We start from the raw sequence: 14,023 nt of genomic DNA on the forward strand, positions 1-14,023 counted from the left end.
AAAAAAAAAGATTGTGAAAAATAGTGTAAATTTCATTTTTGCTCTGCTAATTCGATACCTCCCAGTGTCTTATGAACCTTACAGTGCGAAGGGTGTGAATCAGCTGGTAACTGAACAGAAAATCGCACGCTCAGGCAGAATTCACACAATTTTGTGTGTAGCACTACAGAGAAGATTTATGTTGTTAAGTGTGGCTGTTGCCCTACTAATTTGTACCTGCGAAGACATGAATGAGAGAAGAAAAAAAAAAACACTCTTTTCACACTTGAAATAGTTATATTCTATATTTAAAGCTTGACTCTTAGGGGGAAATTTACTAAGATGTGTATTCTACTTCACATGTGATGTTGCTATGGGCAACCAATCAGATCCTGTCTACTATCTTCTAGAGGGTGCTAAATAAATAATTAGTAGATTCTGATTGGTTGCCCATCACATGTGAAGTAGAATACACATTTTAGTAAATTTCCCCCTTAATGATTATCTTATAATATTAACTCAGTTCTCAGGCAAATACATACATACATAAAATCCAGGCATCGCTTGATTGTGAATCTGATGCAGCTCGAAACTAAATACAATGAAAAACGAATATTATAAGATAATTATTAAAATGTAAAGTTTTAATGTAGAATATTTACAGAGTACTTTTTTTCTTCTCTTGTTCATACAAATCCTACTCTAGGGAGCACCTCTTGGAAAAGGATTGATACTACTTTATCATACATATCCGATTGTGGAACACTACAATACAATTTATTTGAATATCAATACTGATTAAAGATATCCTGCTAAGTGTAGCCTGTGCTTATAGCTCCTCTTTTCCTGTGTTTGACCTGTGAAAACATCACGTAATTGCGAACCCTACATTTTATACAAATACTGTTGATCTAAAATAGTAATTCTTGCCCCCCCCCCCCCCCCCCTTTTAAACGATTCACAGAACCTACCTGTAAGTCTCAGGTCCATCAAAAAATTTTGGGAGAGCTGTTTTTCAGCTCTTAAATTGTATAGTTGGATAATCTCCCGGATAGTTGGTAAAGGTGGTAAACGGTACAAAGACATCTTTCTGAAACATCCAGAAACAAAATCCAGAGAAGTAATATTAATTGCATTCATTGTAAAACCAAATAAATCTAAACTGCAGTACTTTTCCGATTGTGGCACACTATATGTTAAAGGGACAGAGTAAATAAAGAAGACATTTTGCAAACAGTAGTGAAATGTTTTATTTAAGAGCAACATCTGATGCTGCTTGCCAAGTGGAGATTCCTTCTAAAACAGTAAAGCCATCACACTAACACAGAAAATGTGTTAATATGATCATGTGTATACAGTAAGACATCATTACAGTGAATACACACTTGCCGATGCCGGATACAATGGGCAGGAAGGCTGGGGGTGCCGGACGGGATTCCGATAGTCATTACCCCGACTGCTCCCTCGTGGGGGTCCCCGACCCCCATAGAGGGAGAATAAAATAGGTGGCAAGTGCAGCGAGCCACTGTGCCCGCAGCGAGCCCCCAAGGGGCTTCGTTGCGCTCCTCCCGCTGTGCAGTCGGGATTCTGACATCGGGCTAATGACTGTCGGAATCCCAACTGTCGGTGTGTTATACCACACCCGGAAGGCTGTACAGTCGGTGGCCATACGGCATTACAGCCAATAGCGCTATATCCCGTATAGCTAATGACCTCCAGACTGCTTTTTCTCAACAATATAGTGCATACTCACTTGACCAACAGTTCTCAAACTGTGGGTCCTGACCCCCAAGTGGGTCACGGCCATTACAATAAGTCGTTATTGTGCATCTGGTTTAAAAAATAGTCTACTGTATACACACCTTTAGCTAAACTTTCCCTGCCGTCGAACAATGTGACGCTGCACTAACATCTCATATACAAACATCAGCGCAGCACAATTTACTGGACATGTCACAGCACAGTTGCAGCGTCAGACTGGACGACAGAGCAGAGCCATCCCCCGGTATAAAAGGAAGGTTGCAGTTGCTGGTGGAAACAAACAGTCGCCATTGTATAGTGAAGATTACGGTACAACTACGACAGACAGACAGAGGCACTCGCAGGACTTTTTTATAGTGCTTTTATGTGATCCGACATTTAGGGGTTGTGGGACCCCATTTTCAAGGTGTATAGCTATAAGCAAGTTGTTGCTATACACCTTGAAAATCGGGTCCCTGAACCCCAAAAAGTCAGATCACATAAAAGCAGTATAAAAAAGTCCCGCGAGTGTCGCTGCCTGTGTCTGCGTCGTAATTTACAAATCCTTTCCAGAGGGCACCCGGGCTGATGTCATATTTTCAAGCGAGTGCCGGGCTGAACAAAGTATGTATGTATGTATATATATACATACATAGGGGGGTATAAACACAGGGGGCCCAGCACTCACTACAACAAACAAACAATTCATGAACTAAAACCCCATTATTTATTTAATTGATTATTTGAATGTTAAGGTGAGTTAGTTTGTTGTAGTGAGTGCTGGGCCCCTTGTGTTTGTATTTACTAGTGTGTGTGGTCACAGGCCACTGCACCCCATCCTGGGAAGTGGGTGCTGTTTGCGCCTCATTCTTAGGAATGGTGAGTGTGTTGGTACTTCTGTATATATATATATATATATATATATATATATATATATATATATATATATAAAAAATCACTCACAAAGAAGATGCGGCACTCGGCAGACTTAAGTAAAGATGTCCATTAATTCTACCGTTTTCCCAGGGACAGCTGTAATACAGAGTGACTGGCTGCCTCTCCTCTCTGCAATTCAGAATCAGAAGCTGCGTGCTTGTTTCATGTCCATGCGTGTAGCCAGTGTGTAGTGGGCTTCACGTACTAAAGGTAAAGGGGCAAAACTAATAAGATAAAGGAAATTTACTAAACTAAATAAATCCCTAGGCCTGCTGAGGATACTAGCAGATGGAATATATCGGCACCAGCTATTGCCAAGAGTAGTCCCTTACCGTCCGCTGTCTTCCCTAGCGCTGCCTCTGTCACCTCTAGCTGCGGGTATCACTCTACTGCTTCTCCACTTCTCGTGAAAAATAGTTTGTGACTGAAAACTTGAGAAGCAGGAAGTGAGCTCTGTTCAATTTGTCCAGTTGTCAATAAAGATTGGGAGAAAAAAAAAACATTGTCTGTGGAAACTGCTTTAGAGAGTTGCTCCTCCCGCTGAAGAGGACAGCGGGTCACATGGGGTAACGTCATCAAAGATCCTTTCGAAGGGAAACAAACAACTGTACTAAGCAACTAGCTGTACCCTGCGCGCTGAGATTGGCTGGCGGCGGCCGGGGTCGGCAGATCGTTCCTACCGGACTCTGGGCATGGGGAGCAGGAGGTGGATGCCAACTCGACCGTCATGGAGTTGGATAAAATTTTATTATAAGTGACCCCAACACTCGCCCTGCCATCAGTTTAACCTATAATCCACATGTTAATTAGTACCCCTAATCTGATGGGGGCACCCAAGTATGTGCACAGGAGACCCAATGCTCACCCAGATATATTACAGTAATTAGCAAGCCTTGAGCACAGCTATATGTTTGGAGTTTGGACAGGAATAATAAGCTGTCTACCAGCTGTCGCGTCCGGGATACATTTATATGGGATTGGGTGAAAACCGGACTGCCGGACCTCCGGACCGGACCAGCTGTGTCCGTCTCCCTGCAGCGACCTCTAGTGTGGAGCCGCTTTGCGCGCTCCCGTCTGTCCGGGGGGAGTGATTACTGACACACTCCTTCCCCGTAGCTGCCGGACCGGACTGAGACGTACTCACTGCCCCGGAGTCCCGGACTAGCGCTGTCTTCTGCTGCTGCTGCTCCCGCAGTGACGGCGAGTGCAGCCAGTGGCAAACTTACATGAAGCAGGGACTGGAGACAGCTTCCTATACCGCTGCTGTCGGACAGCAGCAGCAGCAGAATAATTATATATGGTCTACATTTGCGGCATATGAAGAAGGGGGGGGGGGGCAGCTAATCAATAATAAATGAAATCATTACTCATACCCTCTATTAATTAGTTAATTTATATAATGATAATACAATTCTTGTACAACGTTCCATACTTTAATGCCATAAATTCTGACAAATGATATGGGGCGCAGAGCACCCTAGTCCACCCGTTCCGCATGCTGGAACGTGAAGCTGACCAAATTCTGACAAATGATATGGGGCACAGAGCACCCTAGTCCACCCGTTCCGCATGCTGGAACGTGAAGCTGACCTTAGTTAACCATTTCAGGTGCCACAACTAAGCGCACACTATGTCAGATTACAGGTCCGGGAGCCGGAATGGGGTGCAGAGAACCCAGGCCACCTATCACATCCTTTCTGGGTGCCGGAACAGGGTGCACACCATCTCAGATAGCTGGTCCGGGTGCCTAAATATGGAATACACCACCTCAGATAGCCGGTCCGGGTGCCTGAACGTGAAGTACACTACCTCAGATAGCCGGTCCGGGTGCCTGAACCTGGAGTACACCACCTCAGATAGCCGGTCCGGGTGCCAGAACCTGGAGTACACCACTTTACATAGCCGGTCCGGGTGCCTGAACCTGGAGTACACCACCTCAGATAGCCGGTCCGGGTGCCTGAACCTGGAGTACACCACCTCAGATAGCCGGTCCGGGTGCCTGAACCTGGAGTACACCACCTCAGATAGCCGGTCCGGGTGCCTGAACCTGGAGTACACCACCTCAGATAGCCGGTCCGGGTGCCGGAACGTGGAGTACACCACCTTACATAGCCGGTCCAGGTGCCTGAACCTGGAGTACACCACCTCAGATAGCCGGTCCGGGTGCCTGAACGTGGAGTACACCACCTCAGATACCCGGTCCGGGTGCCTGAACGTGAAGTACACTACCTCAGATAGCCGGTCCGGGTGCCTGAACGTGGAGTACACCACCTCAGATAGCCGGTCCGGGTGCCTGAACGTTGAGTACACCACCTTACATAGCCGGTCCGGGTGCCTGAACCTGGAGTACACCACCTCAGATAGCCGGTCCGGGTGCCTGAACGTGGAGTACACCACCTCAGATAGCCGGTACGGGTGCCTGAACGTGAAGTACACTACCTCAGATAGCCGGTCCGGGTGCCTGAACGTGGAGTACACCACCTCAGATAGCCGGTCCGGGTGCCTAAACGTTTAGAACACCACCTCAGATAGCCGGTCCGGGTGCCTGAACCTGGAGTACACCACCTCAGATAGCCGGTCCGGGTGCCGGAACGTGGAGTACACCACCTCAGATAGCCGGTCCGGGTGCCTGAACCTGGAGTACACCTCAGATAGCCGGTCCGGGTGCCTGAACCTGGAGTACACCACCTCAGATAGCCGGTCCGGGTGCCTAAACATGAAGAACACCACCTCAGATAGCCGGTCCGGGTGCCTGAACCTGGAATACACCACCTCAGATAGCCGGTCCGGGTGCCTGAACGGGGTTCACACCACCTCAGATAGCCGGTCCGGGTGCCTGAACCTGAAGTACACCACCTCAGATAGCCGGTCCGGGTGCCTAAACGTGAAGTACACCACCTCAGATAGCCGGTCCGGGTGCCGGAACGTAGAGTACACCACCTTACATAGGCGGTCCGGGTGCCGGAACGGGGTGCACACCACCTCAGATAGCCGGTCCGGTTGCCTGAACCTGGAGTACACCACCTCAGATAGCCGGTCCGGGTGCCTGAACGTGAAGTACACCACCTCAGATAGCCGGTCCGGGTGCCGGAACGGGGAGTACACCACCTTACATAGCCGGTCCGGGTGCCTGAACGTGGAGAACACCACCTCAGATAGCCGGTCCGGGTGCCTGAACCTGGAGTACACCACCTCAGATAGCCGGTCCGGGTGCCTGAACCTGAAGTACACCACCTCAGATAGCCGGTCCGGGTGCCTGAACCTGGAGTACAACACCTCAGATAGCCGGTCCGGGTGCCTGAACCTGGAATACACCACCTCAGATAGCCGGTCCGGGTGCCGGAACGGGGAGTACACCACCTTACATAGCCGGTCCGGGTGCCTAAACATGAAGAACACCACCTCAGATAGCCGGTCCAGGTGCCTGAACGTGAAGTACACCACCTCAGATAGCCGGTCCGGGTGCCGGAACGTGAAGTACACCACCTCAGATAGCCGGTCCGGGTGCCTAAACTTTTAGAACACCACCTCAGATAGCCGGTCCGGGTGCCTGAACCTGGAGTACACCACCTCAGATAGCCGGTCCGGGTGCCGGAACGGGGAGTACACCACCTCAGAAAGCCGGTCCGGGTGCCGGAACGGGGAGTACACCACCTTACATAGCCGGTCCGGGTGCCTAAACGTTTAGAACACCACCTCAGATAGCCGGTCCGGGTGCCTGAACCTGGAGTACACCACCTCAGATAGCCAGTCCGGGTGCCGGAACGTGGAGTACACCACCTCAGATAGCCGGTCCGGGTGCCGGAACGTGATGTACACCACCTCAGATAGTCGGTCCGGGTGCCTAAACGTTTAGAACACCACCTCAGATAGCCGGTCCGGGTGCCTGAACCTGGAGTACACCACCTCAGATAGCCGGTCCGGGTGCCGGAACGTGGAGTACACCACCTCAGATAGCCGGTCCGGGTGCCTGAACGTGAAGTACACTACCTCAGATAGCCGGTCCGGGTGCCTGAACCTGGAGTACACCAACTCAGATAGCCGGTCCGGGTGCCTAAACATGAAGAACACCACCTCAGATAGCCGGTCCGGGTGCCTAAACGTTTAGAACACCACCTCAGATAGCCGGTCCCGGTGCCTGAACCTGGAGTACACCACCTCAGATAGCCGGTCCGGGTGCCGGAACGTGGAGTACACCACCTCAGATAGCCGGTCCGGGTGCCTGAACGTGAAGTACACTACCTCAGATAGCCGGTCCGGGTGCCTAAACATGAAGAACACCACCTCAGATAGCCGGTCCGGGTGCCTGAACCTGGAATACACCACCTCAGATAGCCGGTCCGGGTGCCGGAACGGGGTTCACACCACCTCAGATAGCCGGTCCGGGTGCCTGAACCTGAAGTACACCACCTCAGATAGCCGGTCCGGGTGCCTAAACGTGAAGTACACCACCTCAGATAGCCGGTCCGGGTGCCGGAACGTGAAGTACACCACCTTACATAGCCGGTCCGGGTGCCGGAACGTGAAGTACACCACCTCAGATAGCCGGTCCGGGTGCCTAAACGTTTAGAACACCACCTCAGATAGCTGGTCCGGGTGCCTGAACCTGGAGTACACCACCTCAGATAGCCGGTCCGGGTGCCGGAACGTGGAGTACACCACCTCAGATAGCCGGTCCGGGTGCCTGAACCTGGAATACACCACCTCAGATAGCCGGTCCGGGTGCCGGAACGGGGAGTACACCACCTTACATAGCCGGTCCGGGTGCCTAAACATGAAGAACACCACCTCAGATAGCCGGTCCGGGTGCCTGAACCTGGAATACACCACCTCAGATAGCCGGTCCGGGTGCCGGAACGGGGTTCACACCACCTCAGATAGCCGGTCCGGGTGCCTGAACCTGAAGTACACCACCTCAGATAGCCGGTCCGGGTGCCTAAACGTGAAGTACACCACCTCAGATAGCCGGTCCGGGTGCCGGAACGTGAAGTACACCACCTTACATAGCCGGTCCGGGTGCCGGAACGTGAAGTACACCACCTCAGATAGCCGGTCCGGGTGCCTAAACGTTTAGAACACCACCTCAGATAGCTGGTCCGGGTGCCTGAACCTGAAGTACACCACCTCAGATAGCCGGTCCGGGTGCCTAAACGTGAAGTACACCACCTCAGATAGCCGGTCCGGGTGCCGGAACGTGAAGTACACCACCTTACATAGCCGGTCCGGGTGCCGGAACGTGAAGTACACCACCTCAGATAGCCGGTCCGGGTGCCTAAACGTTTAGAACACCACCTCAGATAGCTGGTCCGGGTGCCTGAACCTGGAGTACACCACCTCAGATAGCCGGTCCGGGTGCCGGAACGTGGAGTACACCACCTCAGATAGCCGGTCCGGGTGCCTGAACCTGGAATACACCACCTCAGATAGCCGGTCCGGGTGCCGGAACGGGGAGTACACCACCTTACATAGCCGGTCCGGGTGCCTAAACATGAAGAACACCACCTCAGATAGCCGGTCCGGGTGCCGGAACGTGGAGTACACCACCTCAGATAGCCGGTCCGGGTGCTGGAACGGGGAGTACACCACCTTACATAGCCGGTCCGGGTGCCTAAACATGAAGAACACCACCTCAGATAGCCGGTCCGGGTGCCTGAACCTGGACTACACCACCTCAGATATCCAGTCCGGGTGCCTGAACATGGAGTACACCACCTTACATACTGTAGCTGGTCCGGGTGCCTGAACCTGGAGTACACCACCTCAAATAGTTAGATGGAGAGCCCCCCATTTTGATGTTGCTCCTGCTTCCTGGGATGTTGCTCCTGCTTCTTCGGTTCATTCTCTTTCTATATTTATTGTATGCTTACTTAAAGTTTGTTCTAGCCCCTCATTCTTTGCTGCTTGTTATTAGATTCCATTGTATGACTGTGGATCCTTATTATTTGTTTGTATATCATCATGTACGTTTCTTCTTTTATTTTTTCCTTATTTGTACGATGTTCTGTCTGTGATATATATACACCTTTTTTTAAGTTTTGATAACCAAATTTATATATATATATATATATATATATATATATATATGTATATGCAAACAGAATCCAGGGAAGCCTTGAACAGGTAGAGCCCAGGAAATGAGGCGGCACTCAGTCGACTTGTATAAAGAGTAGATTTTATCTGGTATTACAGATTTAATACATGCGATATCCGTAACGTTTCGAGACTACATGAGTCTCGTCTTCAAGACGTGCGCTAGAAAAGTGCAGAGTGCGTGTGCAGTGGTATAGAAAGAATACCGAGCCCGTGGGCTCTCTTACCTTAAATGTGCTGCGTGTGTTGAGGAGATTGCGATCCCCGCTGTCAGGACCGGACTGACAGCTTCCGGGTGTGCGGCTCCGCCTTCATGACGTGGCCGTTGCCAAGGCACCCTTGGACGCTGCATGTCCCTGTACACCGGCATCTGGGGAAGGCTTTCTCTTAGGACCAGTCAAACTGCTGGAAAAAGTGCAAATAGTGCTAATCAAAAATTCAATAATAAACAAGTGGGTGCAGCGGCTAAAAGCGTTGGCTACATAGTAAATAAAGGTAAAAATATAAAGATACACGGAACCTATTAAATAAGCTAAATTTGTGAGCGGGTGTTGTAGTCCTCGCTCATTTTGGAAGCAGGCATCAAGCGTCCTCTGCACTTTTCGTACACATCACCATACAATTTCATATGTAACATACATTACAGGCAATGAATAACAGTACCTAATGTTGTAGGTATATGTTTTAATTGTCAGACATGTTCTTGTCTGATATATTGGGGTGTCTAGTTATGCTTGGATGCTATATGGACAGGGTTGATGGTTGGCTGTAAATTTAGACTATATGGGCTGCTGAAGACTAGGTTTAAATAAATGAGTTCCAGGCAATTTTTTCGTTTAAACCCATGGGTGCTAGTGCGTTGAGTCGGAATATCCAAGCCGACTCTCGCTGTGTCAGCAATTTTTGTCGATCACCACCCCGGGGGAGTGGGGGGATGTGATCTATTATCATGCTTTTTATACTTTCCAGATTGTGGCCACACTGTTTGAAGTGCTTGGCCACTGGTTGCTCTATTTTATCACCGCTGATGCACGCTTTTATGGCTGAGTGGTGTAGCACCATGCGCTCCCTAAATGTCCTGATGGTTTGCCCCACATAATATTTGCCGCAGGGGCATATAATTATATATATAATATATTGAGACTTGCAGGATACCACATGATTGATCTTATACTTTTGGCCCGTGCTGGGGTGGTTGAATTCTGATCCTGCTATCATGGTGCTACATGTGGTGCACCTGGGACATTTATAACACCCCGGTTTTTTCCTCTGCACATTAAAGATGGGTTCCACGATTTTGGGCGGAATGTTGGTTTTCACCAGCATATCCCGTAAGTTTTTTCCGCGTTTATAGCTGGGCATTATGGTTTTGTTTTTAAAATAGGGCAGAGATTTGTCCGTGGTGACCAGAGGCCATACCGCTTTAGTGGCTCTCGGTAGTGCCAAACTAGCAGGGGTGTAGGTCGTCACAAATGGGATTTTTTGAGCTGCGGTTTGTTTGGGGGGTCGTGGCTTGAGCAACTGGTCCCTGGGTATTTTCATCACCTCTATTTTTTGTTGTTTTAATGTACCGGGGTCATATCCCCTCTGTATAAATTTCATAACCTGATTGTCTAAAGCTTTCTCAAGGGTTGTAGGGTCACTTGTGATCCTCGCCACCCGGATCATTTGTGATTTGGGAAGTGCCCTTTTTAATGGTGGGGCATGATAACTGCTATGTTTCAAGAGAGTATTCCTGTCTGTCTCTTTGTTAAAAACACAAGTGGTTATGGCTTGATTATTTAAAGACACAGTGACGTCCAAATAATTGATGTAAGATTTGCTCATAACGTGGGTTAGTTCAATGGGGCTGTCTGACAGGTTGATGTTACGTATAATGTCCTCCAGGTCTTTCATGGTTCCTCCCCAAATCAGAAACAGATCATCTATGTATCTGGTGTACATGATGATTCGGGAACTTATGTGGGTGTCTGTAAAGAAAAAATTATTTTCCTGTTCGAACATAATTACATTTGCTAATGATGGAGAAACATTAGAACCCATTGAGCACCCAGTGAACTGCAAATAATATGAACCATGATGTAAAAAATAATTACGGGTGAGGGTTAATTCCAAAAGATGCAAAAACAAAGAAATGTCCAGAGATGAAAAATGAACTCGATGCAAAAATGACCGCATGGCTGCCACAGCTTGTCCATGAGGGATAACTGTGTACAGTTTTTTACGTCCATTGTACAGAGTACTGCTTCTGCTGGTAAGTTGTCCAAGTCGTTCAGTTTATTGAGGAATTGTGTAGTATCTTTCAAAAAGGTTCGCTGGGCCATAATGTGGGGTTGTAACAAAAAACGGAAGACAGACTGAAAAAGGGAATTACGGGCAGAAATAATAGGGCGTCCGGGTGGGTTGAGGGGATCTTTATGGATTTTAGGGATGGAATACATGACCGGGGTAACTGGATATGCTGTGGTAAGTGTATTATACACCTTTTTACTAAATAACCCAGCGTCATAAGCTGTTTTTAGCTGTGTGTCCAGTTCCTTTTTGAAGGCGATGGTCGGATCACCTATCAGTTTCTTGTAGGTAGTGTTATCGGCCAATTGTGCATCCAAATCCATAATGTATTTGTGGGTGTCTTGTATCACTATACCCCCGCCTTTGTCAGCGGGGCGTATAGTGATGTCAGTTCTGTCAGCCAGATTTTTTAAGGCCTTGATTTCATCTTTGCTCATGTTCGAATGCTGTTTAGGTCTGTTGGCATCAAACCTTTCCACTGTTTCATCCACAATCCGGGTAAACGTCTTAATAGACGGATTATATGACTGTGGGTCAAAATTTGAATGTGCGTATTTGTTAAGAAACATTTGATGTGGATCCGCTTGTGCTGCAGCTGTGGGCTGGAAATGTTCCTTAACTCGCAGTGATCTGCTAAAACGATGAAGATCTACGTTCCACTTAAATGGTTCATGTTTGTTTGTGGGTACATAAGACAAACCGTGGTTCAATACTGAGATTTCATCGTTGGTTAGCTGGTGGGATGACAGATTGAAAATTAGGCTCTCTTTTTGGTTGTGTTTCTGGGTGGCTTTGATGATACGGTTGGATTGTCCCCCTCGGCGTGTCGGCCGGTTGACTTTGCTTTTGAACCGGTGCGAGCCCGGGTGGCCCGTCCTAAAGGGAAAGCCTGGCTGGTACCCTCATCAGAGTCTTCTATTGCGAAATCACTATCGCTTGTGTACCGGCTCACATCCCTCCTAGGGCGGTCTCGCCACTGTGTTTGGTTTTGAAAATGGCCTCTAGCCCTGGGGGGTGCAGATCCACTGAGCCACCTATAGACTCTGCCATCCTCATAATCAGCACTAACTGTGGCCCACTTCTTCTTTTTAAATGCCTCCAATTCCTTCTTATGCTGCTCTAATTGTGCTGTTAATTTCTCCCATAGGGGATGGGTCTTTTTGTCAGTAAGGAATTGTGTTTGATCCTGTTTGTGTTCCGCGATCTTGGTCCGTGTCTCTTGTAAAACATTGCCAGCCTCTTCTATGACCAGGACCATGGGGTCCTGGCTACATTTGTTAAGAATGGAAATCCATTTTAAACAAAACTGGGGATTATTACGGCCAATTGTGGGACTGTTATTGATCCGAAAACCACGTGGGATCATGCGGGCACGGTAGTAGTCTGATAAAGTTGATCCATGGAGTTTAAAGTCTATTTCCTTTTTTTGTAATTTGAGCAAAGTATGATAAGTATCATCCGGGGTCTTGAAGACGAGACTCATGTAGTCTCGAAACGTTACGGATATCGCATGTATTAAATCTGTAATACCAGATAAAATCTACTCTTTATACAAGTCGACTGAGTGCCGCCTCATTTCCTGGGCTCTACCTGTTCAAGGCTTCCCTGGATTCTGTTTGCATATATATATATATATATATATATATATATATATATATATATATATATATATATATATAAATAGCGATGATTCTGGCACTCTCCGCATATATCTGAAAACTGTCCTGGTGCCTTCCGTGAGAACACCTAATGCAAAGCATGCAGGGGTCCTGTATATATTCGGGGTGCGGCGGCACTCAGTGAATGAAGAAACAGCGGTACAGCCTTTAAGACGCCAACGTTTCAATATTTAATCATATTTTCGTCAGGGCAGCAATAACATGTAAAAAACTCACCATACTTATAGTGCAGACCATCACCAGATCCTCCCTCGAGGCAGACGCCGACGCAGTCGGAGTCGCCAGCGGAAGTCATCACCCTGTGATACAACCACCACCATCTTGGTTACTGGAAACAAAGCATAGGAATCAATGTCCAAGTACTGGCAACATAGTTTAGATAGAAAAAACAAAGCAACTACAACGCAAAAATAATGCATAAGAAAAGTATCATTTGCAGACACACTCTATAAAAAGCAATGAAGGCCCATGGTCTCATTTAATCCCTTTGGGCTCAAAGTGTCAAGAAGATAAATCCATTTGGATTCTTTTTGAAGCAGACATTTAGATCTGTTCCCCCCCCCGGGAGGAGGGAGGGACATGATCTATAATGATATGCTTCAATGCCGTGGGGGAATGTCCGGCTTCAGCATAATGCCTAGCAACAGGCTGAGTACTGTTGCCAGACAACACAGCGGCACGAATTGCCTGTCTATGTTGTGCCATTCTGATTTTAAATTGGCAATCGGTATTGCCAGGGGGTCAATTTTTCATGTTGTCTCTATGTACCTGGACACCTACTTACAGCCTTGTGTCCAGGGCTCTTGCCACTTATTACAGGATACTACAGCTTTATTATTGGATCTTGATAGGTTGCAAGATGTTCCTGCCGATTGTTTATTATCTAGTATCGATGTATGTTCACTTTATACTTGCATTCCTCATGCCCAGGGCATCGCTGCCACCCGCCAGTTGATCCAAGACAATCCTGTCTACACAGGACCTGATATTGATTTTTTTTGTGGTTTATTGGAGATGGTTCTCACTAAAAATTATTTCTTCTATGACGGGAGTTTTTATCTTCAATTGGCTGGTTGCGCAATGGGGGCATCGGTAGCACCAGCCTATGCCAATGCGTACATGATCAGCATTGAGCGTGACATTTTTTACTCCTCTGAGACCATCTCCCGCGATATTATATACTATTCCAGGTTCATCGACGATATGATCCTCATCTGGCGTGGTGGTGCTGATGCCTTGGAGCATATTATTTGTCAGCATAATCTTAGTGACAGCCCGGTCAAGTTGACCTACAAAGCTTCACCATC

General features: G+C 48.0%; 2 protein-coding genes across 6 annotated transcripts in view; one reads left to right on the plus strand and one right to left on the minus strand.

Moving 5' to 3' along the window:
- The window catches only part of TFB1M (transcription factor B1, mitochondrial), a 62,346-nt gene extending 58,664 nt beyond the window's left edge, over positions 1–3,682 (minus strand). The window contains exons 1-2 of one of the 5 annotated variants that reach the window (XM_083176322.1): positions 2,982–3,682; positions 951–1,069 (exon numbers count right to left, since the gene is read on the minus strand). In XM_083176322.1, coding sequence (XP_083032448.1) covers positions 951–1,065 — 115 coding nt within the window. In that variant the 5' untranslated portion in view covers positions 1,066–1,069; positions 2,982–3,682. Of the gene's footprint in view, positions 1–521; positions 572–950; positions 1,070–2,682; positions 2,816–2,981 lie in introns of those variants that run through there. The other 4 variants (XM_083176321.1, XM_083176323.1, XM_083176325.1 and 1 more) reach the window with 4 other exon arrangements.
- Positions 3,181–14,023, plus strand: part of NOX3 (NADPH oxidase 3) — a 188,362-nt gene continuing 177,519 nt past the window's right edge. Inside the window, exon 1 of the mRNA XM_083176320.1 lies at positions 3,181–3,361. The gene's annotated coding sequence lies outside the window, so the exon portion shown is untranslated. The remainder of the gene's footprint in view (positions 3,362–14,023) is intronic.

The sequence above is a fragment of the Crinia signifera genome, chromosome 3 (assembly GCF_055691185.1).
Source record: "Crinia signifera chromosome 3, ASM5569118v1, whole genome shotgun sequence".
Taxonomy (NCBI): domain Eukaryota; kingdom Metazoa; phylum Chordata; class Amphibia; order Anura; family Myobatrachidae; genus Crinia; species Crinia signifera.